Source organism: Theobroma umbraticum, unplaced genomic scaffold, assembly GCF_002168275.2.
Source record: "Theobroma umbraticum cultivar Fairchild unplaced genomic scaffold, ASM216827v3 scaffold_95.0, whole genome shotgun sequence".
Classification (NCBI taxonomy): domain Eukaryota; kingdom Viridiplantae; phylum Streptophyta; class Magnoliopsida; order Malvales; family Malvaceae; genus Theobroma; species Theobroma umbraticum.
In genome coordinates this window covers 11,154,787-11,172,885 of record NW_018397257.1, presented here as the reverse complement: position 1 = coordinate 11,172,885, position 18,099 = coordinate 11,154,787, and the positions used below count along the sequence as shown (strand labels likewise).

The window sequence follows — 18,099 nt, the reverse complement described above, 5'->3', positions numbered from 1 at the left end:
ATGGAAAAATTAGTTGTGTTTAACGTTAATGAACTGATAAACCTAATTGGAGTCTTAATTTGTTTGTCTCGTTTGAGTCCAAAATTGGCCTAAAAAAAAAAAATCCAAAAATGGTGTAGTGGAAGGTGAAAACTTAACAGCAATGTTGAAGATATTAAGAGCCAAATGAAATGGTACATGGAGCTGAATCAACACAAATAAATCATTATCCTTTATTGGCATAGATCATTAACTGATGACAATTTTAAACTAAATGATGTACTGATTAACAGTTTCTTGCAATAGCTGAATTAACACACCAAAAAAAAAAAAATCCATAGAATCCATATTTGCACCTGCATCTGGAACTTCATCTTCTATTGTACATTCATATTTTCTTCCTTGTGCAGAATGTTTAAGAAACTCCTGGCAAAACATATTCCATTCTTCATAATTCAAAGTTGCTCAAATGCATGGCTTATTTTCTTTTAATTGTATTGCGTTCACATTCTGCTAGGACTTGATCCTTTAATTTTACCAGTCTAGCAGTTGCGTCTTGTGATTGGTTATAGACCTTGTTGAGACATAGCATAGGGTTGTGCATATAGCATTGGTCTTTTCTGTAAGAGTTGCTGATAATTCATATATTTCACACCCACCCCCCAATCAATGCAGCTCGGTTGTACTACTTTTGTGTTGTGCTGGCTAAGGATTGTATTTCTTTGTTAAGTATCAGCAATTATCTCATAACTTATAATTAATGTTTTGTCCAGTCTATCTTGTTTAATAAATTTTTAGGAGTTTTTAGGCATGTATATTCCTATATGGAACATCATAATACATGGCTGGCCATTCCTTGTCAATGTCTGTAGTGTTATGACTTTGAAAGGTGTAATGACCAACACCTTGTATTCATGTCTACTGGCATAAGGGTTATCCAGTCATCCATATGCATACCCTTGCAAATTGGTATATCGGAAAACTACTAGACGGGTAGTAGAATAGTAGAATGGGATACGAAAAATGAAACAATGGTTTGTGAGAAATTTTTGGTAATATTTGGAACCCTTAGCAGAAGATCATATCTGAGGTGAAACCTTGATCTCTGTAATCATTGATTTGATCAACCTTTATAGTTGTCTTTGAATTGTATCTGCATGTTCTGCACTAGCTATTATAGCCAAAGAAGAAAAAGCCATGAGCCTGCTGTTGTTTTGTTAATTGACAAAATGCTGCGTGATGTCTTGGCAGATTTTAGGCTTGTTAGTGCCACTTCCACAGGAATTTATGCCAAATGTAAAGCATTCATAGTTCTAATGTTTGCCTGCAGAAACAAGTTATACTGGTGAAATGTGATGCTAACTGGGGATCCAAAATGGTTAAAGCTACATGCTACTCCTTGTCATAGTTTTATTTCTTTATGCTTTGGGAGTAATGAGTTCATCATGATCCCTATTCTTCTAGTAGCTATTAAGAAAGCCTTTAAATAATTGGGTTTTTGCTTCTTTTGTCTACTTGCATAAATTATTTGAGTTCTTTTCTTTTTCCCCTATCTTGACATGGTGCTAGTTAGATATAATTTCCTTTTTCTTTTCTGCGTACAAGCTCTCTCTGATGTACACTTTCAATTTTGCTGTCAGACTGCAGTTAATGCAAATACTGCTTGCTGCTTTATCAAAAGATTATTTTTTGTACTCCTTTTACACTTTTTTTGGGGTGTTATCTAGCCAGCTAGGTCCTTTTTCTCTATTATTTTGATCTTTTCCTTGGTAGGAAATTACGTTTTTGCAGTTAAGACCTGATGATGAATTATAATGTTTGTTCAAAAGATTTCCTAGTGAAATTTATCTAACCTCAAATAGTTTAATGAAGGGTATCGGTGCTAGTGTTGTTACTTGTTGGAGAAATGCTACCTTGTTATTTACTGGTGTTAGAATGCATAAGTATAATGATCAAATCAACAACTAAAGTAAGCCAGCATTGAACAACTTTCAAGTTGGAGTTTAGCCGCGCGCAGGAACAGAACGGGAACCAAAGGGCCCATTGTCATTTTAGGTTTTCCAGTAAATTCCAATCATATTCTTGCTAATTTTGAAGCAGTAATGAATTGCTGGATAGCAATGCAATCTTTCATCTCTGTATACCTTCAAATCAAATTACATTGCAAATAACAGTGCAGGCCACTCTTTCAAAGCTACTTTATTAAAGAGTTTCAACCCCAATAAGTTGTCGTCTTGCATTGGCTGAAGGCCCCATTATAGGTTGAAATAATATTGTAATGCTGTTTGACATTACACTCATGTTGTGGATCTGTGTTACTATTGATTTTCCTAATTAGGCCAAGGTTCGTGATTAGAAAATGAATACTACAGTTTATTTGCTGTTTAGCAATTAACTTCCATTATCCTTTTCCTTGTTTTGAACCATTATTGTCCATTATCCTTTTCCTTGTTTTGAACCATTATTGTCCTAAGAGCATCAATCCTCATCATTTAAATTAATTTTGTGAAGAATCTTCTCATATTTAACAAAGGAGCCTATGTGTGTTTTCTTCTTTGTTGTTTTATCATTTTATTGTTAAGTAATGCTAGCTCAATTTTGCTCTTATGAGAACCTGTCTGTGCTGTGCCATTGAAAGGTGTGCAGAAGATACAAGCTATATCATCAACAGATGCAAATGGCAGTTTCTTCTTTTGAATCAGTAGCTGGTCTTAACGCTGCCACCCCTTATATTTCCTTGGCTCTCAAGACAGTTACAAGGAACTTTCGGTGTCTAAGGAATGCTATTTCAGATCAGATCAGGCACATATCTAGAGCCCTGGGGGAGGACTTATTGTCCGCAACTACCGGTACTAGCAGCAGCAAAGGTGATATAAATATGTCTAGACTAAAGTATGTGGGTCAGAAATCTGGTGGGGTTAACATGGGCTTCCTTGAACCCCAACAACACGGCTGGAGGCCCCAGAGAGGCCTACCGGAACGTTCGGTGGCTATTCTAAGAGCTTGGCTCTTTGAGCATTTTCTTCATCCGTAAGTCTACAAGTCTTCTCTTTATTTGCTTATTTCTTCTCAAATGTTAAGTAGTCTGTTGTTAATTTCTCTGTATCTGCTTTTCTTCTAGGTACCCCACAGACACAGATAAGCACATGTTGGCTACTCAAACAGGTCTTTCTCGAAATCAGGTGGGCTCTGCTACCTATATGTTATTTGATTATTTAGTTTGACGGCGTAGGTTTGATTGAATTAGAATTTAGCACAGTTAAGCTGTTGATTTGGCTTGTAGACCAAGCTTTTGAATATCTATTTCCCGCCATTTTTTTGAGTTGAAGCATCTGTCATTGAAAATTGTCTTAGGTATATCGCTGAAGTCCTGAAGTTCATTTCAGAAGCTTGAACAGCATTTCACCAATTTCCACCCTTATGCTGTGGCATGAGAGTAGCGTTTGTTAGGAGTAGAATTCACAATGACATAAAGTTGGAAAGACTTTATAATGCAAAACTGCATTGATCTCTTTCTCTGATGATAACAATTTGATTTGTTAATGCAGGTGTCTAATTGGTTCATCAACGCACGAGTTCGTGTTTGGAAACCAATGGTGGAAGAAATACACATGCTTGAAAGCAAAGGCTTGGCAGAAGGCCAGAACTCTAGCAAAAATGATGGAAAATCTGGTGAAGGAGGTCCTAGCCGGCCTAATGAAGACCAATCTATCAACAGGTCATGTATAAACGTGCTGTTTGACAAGCAGATGGCTTGCGCAGATATGCATGTCGAAGGCATTACTGGAGATGCACATGAAGAACATTGGAATCATGAGAAACGCTCAAGGATGGATTTTCATATCCCAACAAGCATGGAGGGTTCATTGATGGGTTTCGCACCATACCAGCCAAGCAGGCTTGAGATGGGTGGCCTTGGAGCTGTGTCCCTTACCTTGGGACTTAGGCATGGTGTAGAAAGCTCACAACAGCAGCAACAACAATATCAACGACAGGAGGATCAGCTTAGGCAGCAATTCGGTGGTCAAATGATTCATGACTTTGCCGGTTGAGTTTATAATGGTCTTTCCTTGTGACAATTTTCCAAAATTTGGCAAGGAAAATCCTGCTAACACACAGTCGCAGGTAACCTTGACAGTATTTGTTGCTCATGCTAAAATGTTGAATGTAGGAGATGGCACCATGCACTAATTGGTGCTTGTTTTAGTTAGGAGGCGGGAGCCATTCATGTTGATGTGGTACTGGTACCTTCGAAACGGGCAGGAATAAAATGTTTGGGGTCTGATTTGCAATGCCAGTTGTGGGAAGAGGTTTGGATTTGTCTTGGTAGGATTTTAGGTAATCACAATTGTATAGGACTTGTTCTGTTTGAGGGTAAGAAAGATTTGACATCCAAGATTCATCAATAAGTTGGCACCTGCAGGAATTTTGTTTTTGGAAATCATCTCGGCCCTTGTTTTGCCTGATAAACAAGAGATGCCGAAAGAATTTATCGGAATGAAATCTGTGCACGTTGATTACTTCTGGAGCCCAAATTTCTTGGTCGTTGATATTGTTGTTAACTGCTACATGAACTGGTTGATGGAGAATGGGGAATTGCCAGTGAAATATATGCAATTTTAGGCCACTTCTTTAACTGGACATTTGCAAGTTTTCCTTTGAATTATTTATCTAATTTCTGATAGTGGGTGCTGCTCGTCAATGTCTAAAATGGCCCACACTCGAAGTTCCTGATTTGTGGAAAAATGATCCAGTAGAAGACACTTTGTCAGCCCATGAATGTAACGATGAAAACGACTAGGAAACCAGCCTGTTTCTGTGATGGTCTTTTGGCACTCACCATGTATTTGGTCATCTCCATTGCAATGCAACTAGCCGTGCATGCATGCAAATATATTAACAAAGCTATATATAAATAACTACAACCAGAACGATGATACAAAGTGCATAGCACGATACAGAAGCTAATTAGATCACAGAGGTACATGTATGGGAAAACCTAATTAAACATGAAGCAACATCATATCATCATCCGAAACGGTAGGTAATTTATTCCTCACACCATTACCATGTATTGCTCTTGTCGATTCACCTTCCATCTCCAGGACCAACAGGGTAGTTATTGTAGTTCTGCCTCGGAATTTGATGGTGGTTGTTCACACTGTTCTCAGGGGAGCCGGCTCCGACTTTGCTGCCTTCATCAAGCAGCTGCCGGCCATGGACAATGGTGTCATCATACTTGAGCACATCTACTTTGATAACTTTTCTAGCCAAGCAGGAGCTCATCATCACCACCATCAATGTTGCTAAAGCAAGAGCCAGATTAATCCTCATTCTTGCACCCATTGATTTCTTTTTCCTGTCTACAAATATCAGATAAGTGAGATATGTAGACCAGCTATTAAGTTCTGAACCTGAACCAAATATCGAAGCTACAAATGTTTGATAAGCAAGACTTTTACTTACCCAAGTAAGTAGAGTTGATGGCCTTGGGGGAGAGCTGCAGGGGGGAGAAGAGAAACGCTAAACCATATATAAGCAGACGGGGTAAGGTTCATGTCATTGATAAATTTGGTGATGGGAACGCCACCAAAATGGGGCAATATTAAGTGGGATGACCATATGGTCTCATACAAGTTGTTTTAGAAAAATAGATTAAAATGATGAGATTGAAAGAAACTATTTGTCCACATTGGCACTAGTCTATAAATAGGAAAATTCCACGTTGGGAGTGGATTTAGTTGATGCAAAAGTCAATGAAGCACGATAAGGAGTGGATGTTCTGATTGCCTGGTGATGTCAAAGCACAGTATATACACCTGAAGTTTCTTGAAGCTCAAAATTTGAAGCTGAGGGATCTCTAATTCAGGTGAGACGCTTGGATTTTGATTTGAATTCTTAATGATTACTTGCTTCCAAACCAATCTATCATCTAAATGCCAGCTGATCATGGAATTGTGAGCCATTTGGCAGCCTAATCTGCAACATATCTCTCCAGAAATATGCCTGTCTGTAAGCATTTTACTTTCCTGGAAAGTCCAGCAGGAACTTTTGCGAACAAAATATTAGGAGAAGCTCAGTGCTCACACTGCAAACTAGGCTGCATGATATCATTTGTTCGTTCTCAACAATTTGCTACTGCAACTACTTTAATTTATTTATATATATATATATATAAATTAAAAAATGATCACTTTCTAGCTATAAAGATCCCTTCCAATTTTTATAAAGAGTAATGGGGTGAATTATTGTAGCCAATTGCAATGCTACAGCTACTTCATCAATGGTCTTGCGGAACTTCGCAGGATTTTATCCACACCAATACTGCATCTTATTGGACACATACACTATTATTAACTTAAAATAACAGCAAAAGCAATCAAAAGATCTTATGCTCTCCCATCATTCTATATTACTTTGTAGGTTTTAAGTCAAGGTCTGTGACACCATGAGGCAGTAAAAACACCTAAAAATCTGTATTTTCTATAACCTGAAGAACTGTGATGATAAAAGGGCACAAATCAGCCTTCTGAAAAGGGCTGGCACTCATCTTTGTAGCAAGGGCGAACAACCCTCTCTAGTTTTGCTTTGTTGGGTGGGGGGGTTATCTGGTTTCATCTTTCTTAGTCCAACACGTGGTTGGCAACTAGATGAGGAACATGTGTTTTGGGGGGTTGAAAACTAGCTTCCACTACTTGTTGATTGAGCTGAGATGCATGAGGAGAGACGTTTTTATCTAGTTGTCTTTAGCTGGAAAGATCAAATCCAAGGGATTTGGCGAATGGCAATGCTGATTGATTGAAGTGAACTATAGTAATATCACGCTCGTAATTATGATCCAACAATGTTAATTTTGCCTTCAATTATTGTACCTCTAATCTCACCACTAATAGGCAAAAGTAGAGACGTCCTTTAATTATTGTGATCTATGAAGTTATAGCTAGCAATAAGGTTATTTTTTAATAACATTGAGCTTTACAAATTTTTATATCTATAAATAAAATTGAATGTTAAAAATTAAACAAACCGCAATTTAAAATTTTTACACACGATATGAAGAGGATTTGTTTTATTTGGTTAAGCTATATAAATATATTAATATAGTAATCGATATAATATTTTACTAAAACGGGTTTTTTTTTAAAATATCAATATCAAATTATTACATATATGCTATTAATCACATCCGAACAAAATCATTTGAAAACATTTAAGAAATTTGATACACAAAACCTAACTCCAGCAATATAATAACTTCGAAAACTAAATATCTTGATCAATGCCAAGCCACAACCATTTCACTTCTATTCATCTATTTTTACCATGAATTCATTTTTTAAACACATTCCAAAAGAGAATGCCTCCAATAACATCATGCAGCATGTCAATTCGTTCAAACAATAGATCAGGCCCCAGCGGCCATATGAAGGTGCAGGAACCCAATCAACAGCAAAAGATAAAATGTCCTCTATACTGGACAATTTTGGAAGCCTGGTCCAATTGGATTGAGCCCAAAAATTTTATCAAATCTGATATTAGTACAAATTTGGCCCAAGGCAATGCAGGCCCTAAATCCCACCCTCATCCCATGGCCTTGACCAAATGGTATCAAAACAGAGGGAGGTCAGACCAAATTGCAAATCTAAAGAGCGATTTCACATAATATAAGTAGTGTATACGTAAGTCAATATTTCACAGCGAAAGAAAATCTGTGGAAGAACTTTTTCAAGTTCAAACTATAAAGTCCCATGTCCCAACATGTGGCAGGTTAATAGAGACAAGCTGGTAGGTGATATGTCTAGATAATTTTCAAAGCATAATGTAAACACTCTCCTTTCGAAATTCAAGATACCATCTACTTTTACATTTTTAGTTAGAAAATTTTACATCTTTTATTTGCTCATTGAAAAACCTTTCGAGCGTGACGTACTGGCTAGACACATTGAAAAGAGCATTTCTTTCTTCCTTCTGCTTAGCTTCTAGCTTTTTCTCAGATCATTTTTTGTCACCCTTCCAACATCACCCCCCCTTTCCCCCTACCAAAAGAGAAAAAAAAAGGAAAAAAATTGAGAAAATTTTCAACCCAAAAGTAATTAATTATCAAAATGTATAATATATACATGGATTCAACCCACATTTATACACCCAAATAGGATTGCATAAGCAATGATGTTTATGAAGTACAAAATTGCTGATGCCTTGACCCTTTGAAATAATTAGCCAGGTGATAATGAAATGTATTACTAATTGGTTGAATCATAATAATGATAAAAAAAACCTTTAACATTGACCATCAGGTGCAATAGTTGGTGTAACGAGAGCAAATTCGTCGGCACTTTGTCTGCCAGAGCAGGTTTTCCCTCTTGTATAGGTGTTTTGTTTGGTTTCTGACTTTTTTTGTATAACAGGGGAAGATATTTTATGGCAATGCATGGAGGTTCTGATCTGGATTCATTCCATTTTAATTTTGTGAGCAAACATATAATACACAATACAATGCTTTGTTTTAATACTGAAGTACTTTGATAGATCGAAGCAATTTCTCATGAATACCACTTGTAAAGGACCACATACATCTTCTGATTGGGGTCAAACAAAGTATACAAATAACTACGGGAAGGTTCTTGTTCCAGTTCCATGAACAAGAAGCCGAGGCCAAACCCCAGCCGCCCTGGCCCCTGGTTGGAAGCTTAACCTAACGTTAATTAGCTAGTTAATTAAACACAAGGATTCGTTTCTCTGCAGTTTCCAGACCATGCATGTATTGCATACTAAAGAAGTAAAGACAGATATATAAGCCAAGATCTCACACCTAAGACAAGAAGTAAAATATAATTATAGTACCAATTTGTGTACAAATCAAATGTTCAAACCAAATAAAAGTTTTACAGCAGTTGTTTGACCATGGCCACGGTTGGTGAAGACAACTGGTTAATAATTTTTTGATTTCTTCAACATTTTTCTTTTCAAAACACAATGTGAAGGGAAACCATGTGTGTTTTACTATTATAATCAAAATAAATCCTTTGTTTTTTTAATATGTAATCAAATGAAAACTAAGTAAGTAAAGACATGTGATTTTTAATTTTTTTTTCTTTTATAAGTTAGCAAGTGATAAAATTCCTTATACGAAATGTTTTTTTTTTAAAACATAAGTCGTAGTAATAAACTAACAATAATTATAAAAATATCGATTTGAATTTATTGTCATAAATGATTCAATTATAGATTCGATAACAACATTCTAGTTATATCACGACAACTTGAAAAAATAATCACTTTATAAAGAAATAAATCAGTCTCCACCCTTATTCCTTCCCTTTACATCAATCCTGTCTATTTAAAAAGAAAAACATGAATTTCATTATAGCCTTAGAAAACGTGACAAACAAAACCAGTAGAATCTTCAAACTCATTCCAATTTGGGAATAATATATTGGCCACTTTCTTGGGAGAAAACTATAGAAACTTTGAAAGCTTGTATGCTAATGTTCCAAGCTTAGCTGCCAAATTTTGAAACGTGTACTATGCGTGACTATGGGGAGTCCCAGTTTTTCTTTTCAAAGGTGATGCAATTGTTGGACTCAAATAAAATGGAAACACAAAACCCTTTCTTTGGTACTATGCGAGACTATGGGGAGTCCCAGTTTTTCTTTTCAAAGGTGATGCAATTGTTGGACACAAATGAAATGGAAACACAAACCCTTTCTTTGGTCAAGGCATAACATCATCTTATGTATGCATTTTCAAATAAAATCAGCATTCGCGTTCTTCTCATGACTAGGAAATTTAATAAAAGAAAAGGAACCGCCCAACCCTGAGGAAGATTCATTACGGGTTTGTGATCTCATCATATCTTTGTCAAAGATAATGGAAACGGTTCAACACTTTGACAAGATTAATATACATTCATCAAGGCTTGCATAAGCTTATTGACAAGGCAAACATGTAATTTTTGTTGAACTATATACTTTATTTTTTTTTTTAATTTTTTGGAAGTTTTGATGAGATAAAACATTTGAATTTTACATATTACGGTAAAGAGAAAACAAAAGAAAACCCGTAAAAATTCACTATTTTCATAAAATTTGTTTTTTCTTATCTATATGGAATATGCTGAACAATATTTATTTTGGGAGGTATAAGAATTTAATTGGAAGGAGAAAAACATAAAAATAAAATATCTTAAAAATTCAAACCATTATAAATATGTTCTTGACAAATAAACTATTAAACGATATATTAAATTCTCCCTTGTGAAAGCCCTGAGCAACAAAGATTATATTGGATCTTTTATTTTAATAAAACAAGAGATAAGATGTTAAATTTTATGCACTGCAAGGAAGAGAAACACATAAAAATAAATTATCCCAAAAATTCGAATCATTATAAAAAAAGCACAAAGATCATTATTTTTGTAAATTATATTTTTTTCGATTCATCTACAACGGAATTTATTGTTCTAAATGTATTCTTGATAAATTGACTAGAAAACGATATATTAAATTCCACTCATGAAAACTCTGGGTAATAATGATAATATGAGGTCTTTATTTTAATGAAACACTTCCTTTCGTGATACAATGCTTATGGCTATTGAATCTCTTGCAACAATCTCAATGTGGGATTCAAATATGCAGAAATTTGCGACTTTTCTTGAGGCTATGATCAAAAGATGCTTATAATTATATATGTATTGACTAAGGAACAAGCAGATACGCAATCTTTCTTCTCCACCAGTTCATACTGATTGTTGGAAAATTGGGCCAAATTAAGATGAAATTAGCTAATTTGTATCATGGCAACACCGTTGATCATAGGGCCTTTAATTAATTAACTAGGTAATTAATTGCTGTAAAGAAGTAATTTGGACTCCATCGGTATTGAGAACAATTTCGTTAAACCACCCTCATAAATAGCAATTGAAAAATATTTTAATATATTATAATCTACTATTTGGTATGACAGCAATGTTTATGTTATAATAAATCTGTCATTATTAACATAAAATATATAAGTAATAGGAGAAAAGCGTAAATATATAGTACTTCATGATTTAAATTAGTTTATAACTAATATTTTTAGATTCTAAAATTAGAATAAAGACGCGTAAAAGGTTGATTTGATTAAGAAATTTTTTTAATTAAATTATCTAAATCTGCTGTAAAAATTAACTCAACAGATAAAAATAAGTTTTCGACTATACTTAATATATAATTAGATATATATTATAATGATTAAATTAAGCATCTTTCTTTAACCTATCACCGAATTTTGACATGGCTTTTGACCCCACCACTCTTTAATTAAAGAATTGATTTAATCGTGTTAAATTTTGAGTTAACCAACTAACCAAGAATAAATTGAACTGTTCTAATCGATTTTTTTTTTCAATTAATTCGATTTTAAATAAAAATTACTCACCCGTAATTAGAAGGTTAAGGAAGAGCAGAGGAGAGGGATATTTTATGCGATAGTGGCAGTAGGTGATGACATTTTGGTAAATATTCGAGGACCGGTCAATGGGTTCTTAAAGTTCTTGTACCAGTAATATTCAGTTGAAGCTTGAAACCAACTTTTGCTTAAACATGGCTGCTCCACTTCCTTTTTTGACCCATAAAATTCAACCGCGCAGAAAACCTGTGCCATAACAAAAACTTATCAGATTGATTGCTGATCAAGTTATACACATCAGCTTACGTTCTTTCCAATGAATTTTCCAAATTGTTTCTAAATTTTTTTTTCATTTCTGGGGTGCGGATTTTGTCTTTGGTGAGTGTTCTTCTGCGCTGTATCACCTTCAGCTTCCAGGAATTGAATTAGAAGGGTCTGAGAATGAATATGGAAAAATCTCTATTCAAAGCACTTTTGGATTCAGTCGTCAGCCTACACGTCAATCCAATGAAGCAAATATTTATAAGACAAAAAGAAGAAAAAGGCACATGCTGCACAAGACCACCCTGTGGGGTTAACGAATGGTTGGCGATCAACTTTGTTGTTGATTTTCCTTGTGTTCATACTTGCCTCCAAAAGGGCATGCTCTGGAAAGAAAATAATCGACACCCAGGGGAAGTCTTTTTCAACATTTTCAAAGGAATTAAAACTATTTAAAGCTGCCTCCCCCTTTCCATTTCTTTAGCATCAAAGGTCTCTTGGGATAGATACAACTAGCTATACATTAACAAGTTAAGATGGCAAAGCTACCAACTCAACTCTTGGCTTGCATTTTCTCCATTGTTCTCGTCTTGCAATATTCATGCCCTGCTAAATCTCAGGAAGTCGGTAAGGGAAAATCTTGGTGTTTTAACAATCCCATATTTCGAATTCGTTTTCAATCATCAGAGTTTTTATTTTGTTGATGTTGTTGCAGAGGATGAAAGTGAGTTTGATTATAATAAAAATAGTGCAAGAGGGCCTGCAAGATGGGGAGAGATTCATCCAGAATGGAGAGCATGTAGCAATGGATCAATGCAGTCTCCTATTGATATGTCGAACGAAAGAGTTAATATTGTTTCCCATCTCGGGAGGCTTAAGAGAAGCTACAAGCCATGCAATGCCACTCTAAGAAATAGAGGCCATGATATGATGGTAATGAAAATTTTTTTAAAAAAAATGAGGGATAAATATTCTCTTTGTAATTGTGATGTTTATACTTTCCACTTTTTCTCATAAAATTTTTTTCAAGAACTCCCTTTCATTTCTCATTTTCTCCTTATTTACTTTCTCTGATAGAGTATGATTAACAGATATGTATTAGATATATGAAATTCATGGGCATGTTTCCTTTTCTTTTACTTTCCAATGGATACATGCCAACGCAATTAGCTAACCAGCTGGAATATCTCTTTTATCTTATCTTACAATGGCCCTACATGCTATAATGGTTGTTCCAAGACTACGGTTTTCAATTTATCATTGTTAAATGTGACTTGAAAGAATCGTATTAGGTGAGATGTTATGGGATAACAGCAGCATATTCTTATGAAGAAAATTCCTTCCTATTTTCTTATATCATAGTCAAGATCATATACAGTACCATATTTTATCAAAAAATTTTCTGTAATTTGAATCAATTTGTGTATGCAGTTGAGATGGGACGGTGATGCAGGAGCCATAGAGATCAATGGCATTGAGTATGCACTCAAACAGTGCCATTGGCACTCACCTTCCGAGCACACCATCAATGGCAGAAGGTAACTTTTCTCTTCCCTGATCATAAACCCAACAACTATCATAAAAGGAAGAACCAAATACTTATGGAAAAATTCAACCTTTCAGGTATGATATGGAGGCGCACTTGGTTCATGAAAGTACGGATGGCAAGGTTGCTGTGATAGGGATCATGTACAAGATTGGCAGACCAGATTCTTTCCTCTCATCGGTAAATATGAGAGTTTCCCTATCCATATATAGTTTTCATTCCTGCATGTGTTAAGCTGATCAGATAGGATTAATTGTATATGAAGATTGTTAGCTAGTTAGTGGAATCTGTCTCTCACTTAATCTGCCATGTTTGGTTACCAGTTGCAGGATCATTTGGTAAGCATTACTGATATCACAGAAGGAGAGAGCGTGGCGGGTGTGATCGATCCAAGGCACATAAAAATTGGCAGTAGGAAGTATTACAGATACATTGGCTCCCTTACTGTTCCTCCTTGTGATGAAAATGTGGTGTGGAGCATTGTCAGCAAGGTTTGCAATAACCTTCCTCAAATATTAATCTTGCTGCTCTTTTCTTCATGATGTAACTGTCTAACACTTCCTAACCCCTCTTTGATCAGGTTGAGGAACTGTGACCAGGGAGCAAGTGAGATTGCTTCGTGTGGCCGTTCATGATGTAAGTTTCAAATTTTACCATGGAAAATCAAATTAACAGTATCGTAATCGATTTCAATCTTCATTAATTATACTTGTGGGGAGGCTAATATCAATTTTTCGCAGGCTTCAGATACTAATGCAAGGCCACTGCAATCAATAAACAAGCGCTCAGTTCAACTCTTTAGGCCAGATGATAATAAAGAGAATTGAAGTCTACAAATAATACCATAGATGAAATAAATATATTTATGATTGTCACCATCCTTCCTCCTGCAATCAGTGCTCCATGCCACTTCTATTTTTGTAGGAATTATGCAGATAGTTAGGGATAATTCAAGTTTAATTAGGTAATAAATAGATAAATAGTCATTCATACACACTTTCATTAATTTTTGATAGACATATATTTGTTTTTTCAAATTTTGTATTTCTTCTTAATTTATTTATTTTTGTTTGTATCGTTGTACTGAATGTATCGAGAATTTTTATTATAATACATAGAACATTTTATTTATTACGATTTTAAATAGTTGTATAATTTTAAATTTTTTATTCAAGTCTTGATTGTGTTCTACTTTAAACTCTAAACTTTAAAGAGCGAGCAGTGCTTGAGAATCGAATGCCTAGTAACTCTGTCTTGATTCAAGAAGTTATATACTTTAATTTTTTAATAATAAAAGAAAATTGATAATGGTAATGGTTTTAAATGCAATCAAGCATGCAGCAAAATCCAGTCGAATTCTCCTGCAGAAGAATCGAAATCGTGATTTTTACTTATACTCTAGTTTAATCCTTTCCCCATCTCCCTCTCCCAACAACTCCTCATCAGTCCATCCTCCCAACCCAAGCGCCAAGGAATTGGTAGCATCCTTCAAGGACTGGCTCTAAGGCCCGGAACAACACAGCTCTCCTCGACCGCATCTTCACTATCCTAAACTCCCATGGCCAAGCAGCCATGAACGATGCATCCTCCAGGCTGTCCCACCTCAACCTCCGTCTCTCCGAGACCTTTGTACTCCAGGTCCTCTCCTACGGCCGCTCCTCCTCGCAAGGCGACGTTCTCTCCTGCCTCAAGTTCTTCGACTGGGCAGGCCGCCAGCCTGGGTTCCACCATACCCGAGCCACCGTCCATGCCATCTTCAAGATTCTTTCGAAAGCGAGCTCAGGTCCGTGACGCTTGAAAGTTCTTGCACAATTATATGGCCCCATAGGTACATTCACAAGGTCAGATACCACGACACGTTGGTCAAGGGCAGTTAATTACTTGCTCTTGAAGCTAATTAATGCCAAAAAGACAGTTGAAGTTGGAGTTTTCACTGGATACTCTCTTCTCCTTAATTACTGCTCTTGCAATTCCTGAGGATGGCAAGGTCAACAATCCATCTATTTCATCAAGACTAATATCTTAGCCCATACGTAAACAGTCTGCAGATGGACCTGTGTAAAATAACACGGAAGTATCCCCACATTTCCTTGCTTAGCATCTTGCATTTGTCATCGAGCAGTTGAAGTTGGAGTTTTTTTTGTAATGTTTCACTTTTACTTGTTGGTGGTAATTCTTGTTGTGGGAAATAAAATCGGCTTTGAGTTTGCTTTTATGGATGCTGACAAGATCAATTTCTGGAACTAGCATGAAAGATTGATGAAATTGGTGGAGTTATGTGGGATTGTTGTATGTGATAACACACTATGGGAGGAACAGTTGCATTGTCTGAAGAGCGCACAAATTGCTTGCAACTGATTCTCATATCCAAATTTTACTTGCGCTAGGGATGGGATCACATTCTGTAGGCGAATTCACTAAATTCTTCAAGTCATAAATTGTTTATATTTCTTCTCAGCCTCAAAAGTAATCAGTTTCAGTTTCAATAGCTGCTGTATCAATGAATATTCATATTCTGCTCAAATTTTATTAGGCAGGTCAGATTTCAAGGCTCTAAGTTTTAAAATTGTTAATAAAACGTTTAGCCCAACATTGAAATTGAAACTTTTCAGCAGGAACACACTGGTCTAGGCCTTTTTGTGGCTGCAGTTTAGCAAGCACCACTCAGGTGGCAGAGATGAACTAATATTAGGCAGTGAGCAGTATCACTTGTAAAAGATGACCCAAAATTTGGCTAAACAAATGTCAAGAGCCTGAATTGCTGTCACTTAAAATTACGTTCTCTCTTGGGGTGGTGTAGCTGAGTGGCCATTTTGACAATGGTGTTACAAGAAAATTGGGGCACATCAGAGGTGAAAAGCCTTCATTGGCATACCACCTGTGGCGCTTCAAATTGGGACAAATAATGTTTGCAGCATCAAAATTCTAAAATGATGTTTACACTGCAAAAAGACAGCAGCTAAAAAATACTTTCCACTGCAAAAAGACCCGGGCTTTTCTGGGATCTGCTTTGAAGTTTGCTTTTGTCGTTCGAAGTTCACAGATAAATCAGATCTCAAAGAACCAGTCTTCTCTTTTTCCCATCCAAAAAGGCAGAAAGACAGACAAGTCTAACGAAAATAACCAAAACCCTGTCCACCCACATTCCTACTAATGGCTTCTTCATGATCCAAAATGCCATCTGGAGTTGAAATCACAACATAACCCCCCACAGCAAATAAATTTATTAAAGGACAAGGTGAGTATTAAACTATAAAAGGTCATCGTCCCATGATATGAGGGATTCTACAGACATAGCTGGTACATTTGCATTTCCTCTACCCAGCACTTTCTACACAAAATTGGCAATCAATAATTGAAACACTCAAAATACAAAGATTTTTAACAAACCTGATGTGTTGGAAGTTTAAGTGTTGTGTACTTTTCAATATCCTTCCCTTTGATGTCCTGCATGTAAGTGAGTGCCCTGCCATCATTTACCCTGCCTTGCAGTTCTACTGTTATCCTCCCCACTCTTTATTGATCATAAACCTGAAAATTCTTGATGTATCCTTTCGAGAAGAAAAGTTACAAAGAAGTTAACGACACAGAAACAAGCAATAGATTCAACAGCGGGTAGTAGCAACAAGTCTAAATATAAAAGACATCACCAATGCATCATACAGAGCCCCATGCCTAATGGTTTCCAAAGCTCCGAATAAACAAAAACAAAGCTCTATTTGACACAGCAAGCGAGAAAAACTCTCAGAGCTCCATACTCTCTCATTATGATTAAGTACAAAGGGCACACAAAGATAAAACCATGGATTCTGGTAATGAACTGAATAGCCCAACCTGTCACTGAGTTTACATCACACAACCCTTAAACCTTCAAACCAATGGAAAATGTGAAACCAAGTGAAGAAATATACTATATAAGTCAACTCTTCGACACACATCAATCCTGTCTATTTAAAAAGAAAAACATGAATTTCACTCTTTATAGCCTTAGAAAACGTGACAAACAAAACCATTAGAATCTTCAAACTGATTCCAATTTGGGAATAATATATTGGCCACTTTCTTGGGAGAAAACTATAGAAACTTTGAAAGCTTGTATGCTAATGTTCCAATCTTAGCTTCCAATATTTGAAACGTGTGCTATGTGTGACTATGGGGAGTCCCAGTTTTTCTTTTCAAACGTGATGCAATCGTCGGACTCAAATATAATGGAAACACAAGCCCTTTCTTTGGTCAATGCATAACATTTTCTTATGTATGCATTTTCAAATAAAATCAGCATTCACGTTGTTATCTTGACTAGGAAATTGTATTAAAAGAAAGGAAACGCCCAACCCTAAGGAAGATTTACAGGTTTGTGATCTCATCCTTTGGCAAAGATAACCATAATAGTTCAACACTTTAACAATATTAATATAAATTCATCAAGGCTTGCATAAGCTTATTGACCAGAGACAAACATATGATTTTGAGTAAAATACCTTTATTCTTGTAAGTTTTGATCGAAATTATATAAAAGTCTATTAATTTTTAAAATGAAAATTCCGTTTTAAAAAAATATTTTTTATTGAACACGTAAGTATAACCGTTAGTCAATCGTTAGTATATATGTCAACTTGCTAACATGATAAAAATAAAAAGATAATTTTACCCTTAATTAAATTTTATTATTACTATGATATAATTTTATTATTTCTTATTAATTAAAAAAAATAGACTCCCCATCAGGGAATCATTGGAGCTCCCTTGGGGAGCCCGGGAGCACAGGTGCTCCCCTTGGGGGGCCGATGCTCTTTTAGGGAGCCTCGACTGGGCTCCTAATGCTCCCCTCCCTTGGGTGCACCGCTCGGTGCTCCCCTCTCTTGGTGAGCAATCGATTTGTGTTTTTTATTTTTTTAAAAAAATATAATAATAATTTT

At 35.8% G+C, this 18,099-nt stretch overlaps 2 protein-coding genes and 1 long non-coding RNA gene across 3 annotated transcripts; all 3 read left to right on the top strand.

Moving 5' to 3' along the window:
• The first annotated feature begins 2,621 nt into the window (after positions 1–2,621).
• On the top strand, positions 2,622–4,711 carry LOC110412700 (BEL1-like homeodomain protein 8). The gene is made up of 3 exons (XM_021423310.1): positions 2,622–3,009; positions 3,101–3,161; positions 3,528–4,711. The coding sequence occupies exons 1-3, from the start codon at positions 2,651–2,653 to the stop codon at positions 4,029–4,031; spliced, it is 924 nt and encodes a 307-aa protein (XP_021278985.1). The 5' UTR covers positions 2,622–2,650; the 3' UTR covers positions 4,032–4,711.
• Positions 4,712–12,122: 7,411 nt separating this feature from the next.
• Positions 12,123–13,722, top strand: LOC110412238 (alpha carbonic anhydrase 7-like). Its single transcript, XM_021422757.2, has 5 exons — positions 12,123–12,261; positions 12,350–12,567; positions 13,066–13,172; positions 13,258–13,360; positions 13,504–13,722. The coding sequence occupies exons 1-5, from the start codon at positions 12,171–12,173 to the stop codon at positions 13,720–13,722; spliced, it is 738 nt and encodes a 245-aa protein (XP_021278432.2). The 5' UTR covers positions 12,123–12,170.
• A 5-nt stretch (positions 13,723–13,727) lies between these two features.
• LOC149527476 (uncharacterized) lies at positions 13,728–14,324 on the top strand. Its single transcript, XR_016350973.1, has 2 exons — positions 13,728–13,816; positions 13,921–14,324. It is a non-coding gene; the product is annotated as an uncharacterized LOC149527476 (long non-coding RNA).
• Positions 14,325–18,099: the final 3,775 nt, after the last annotated feature.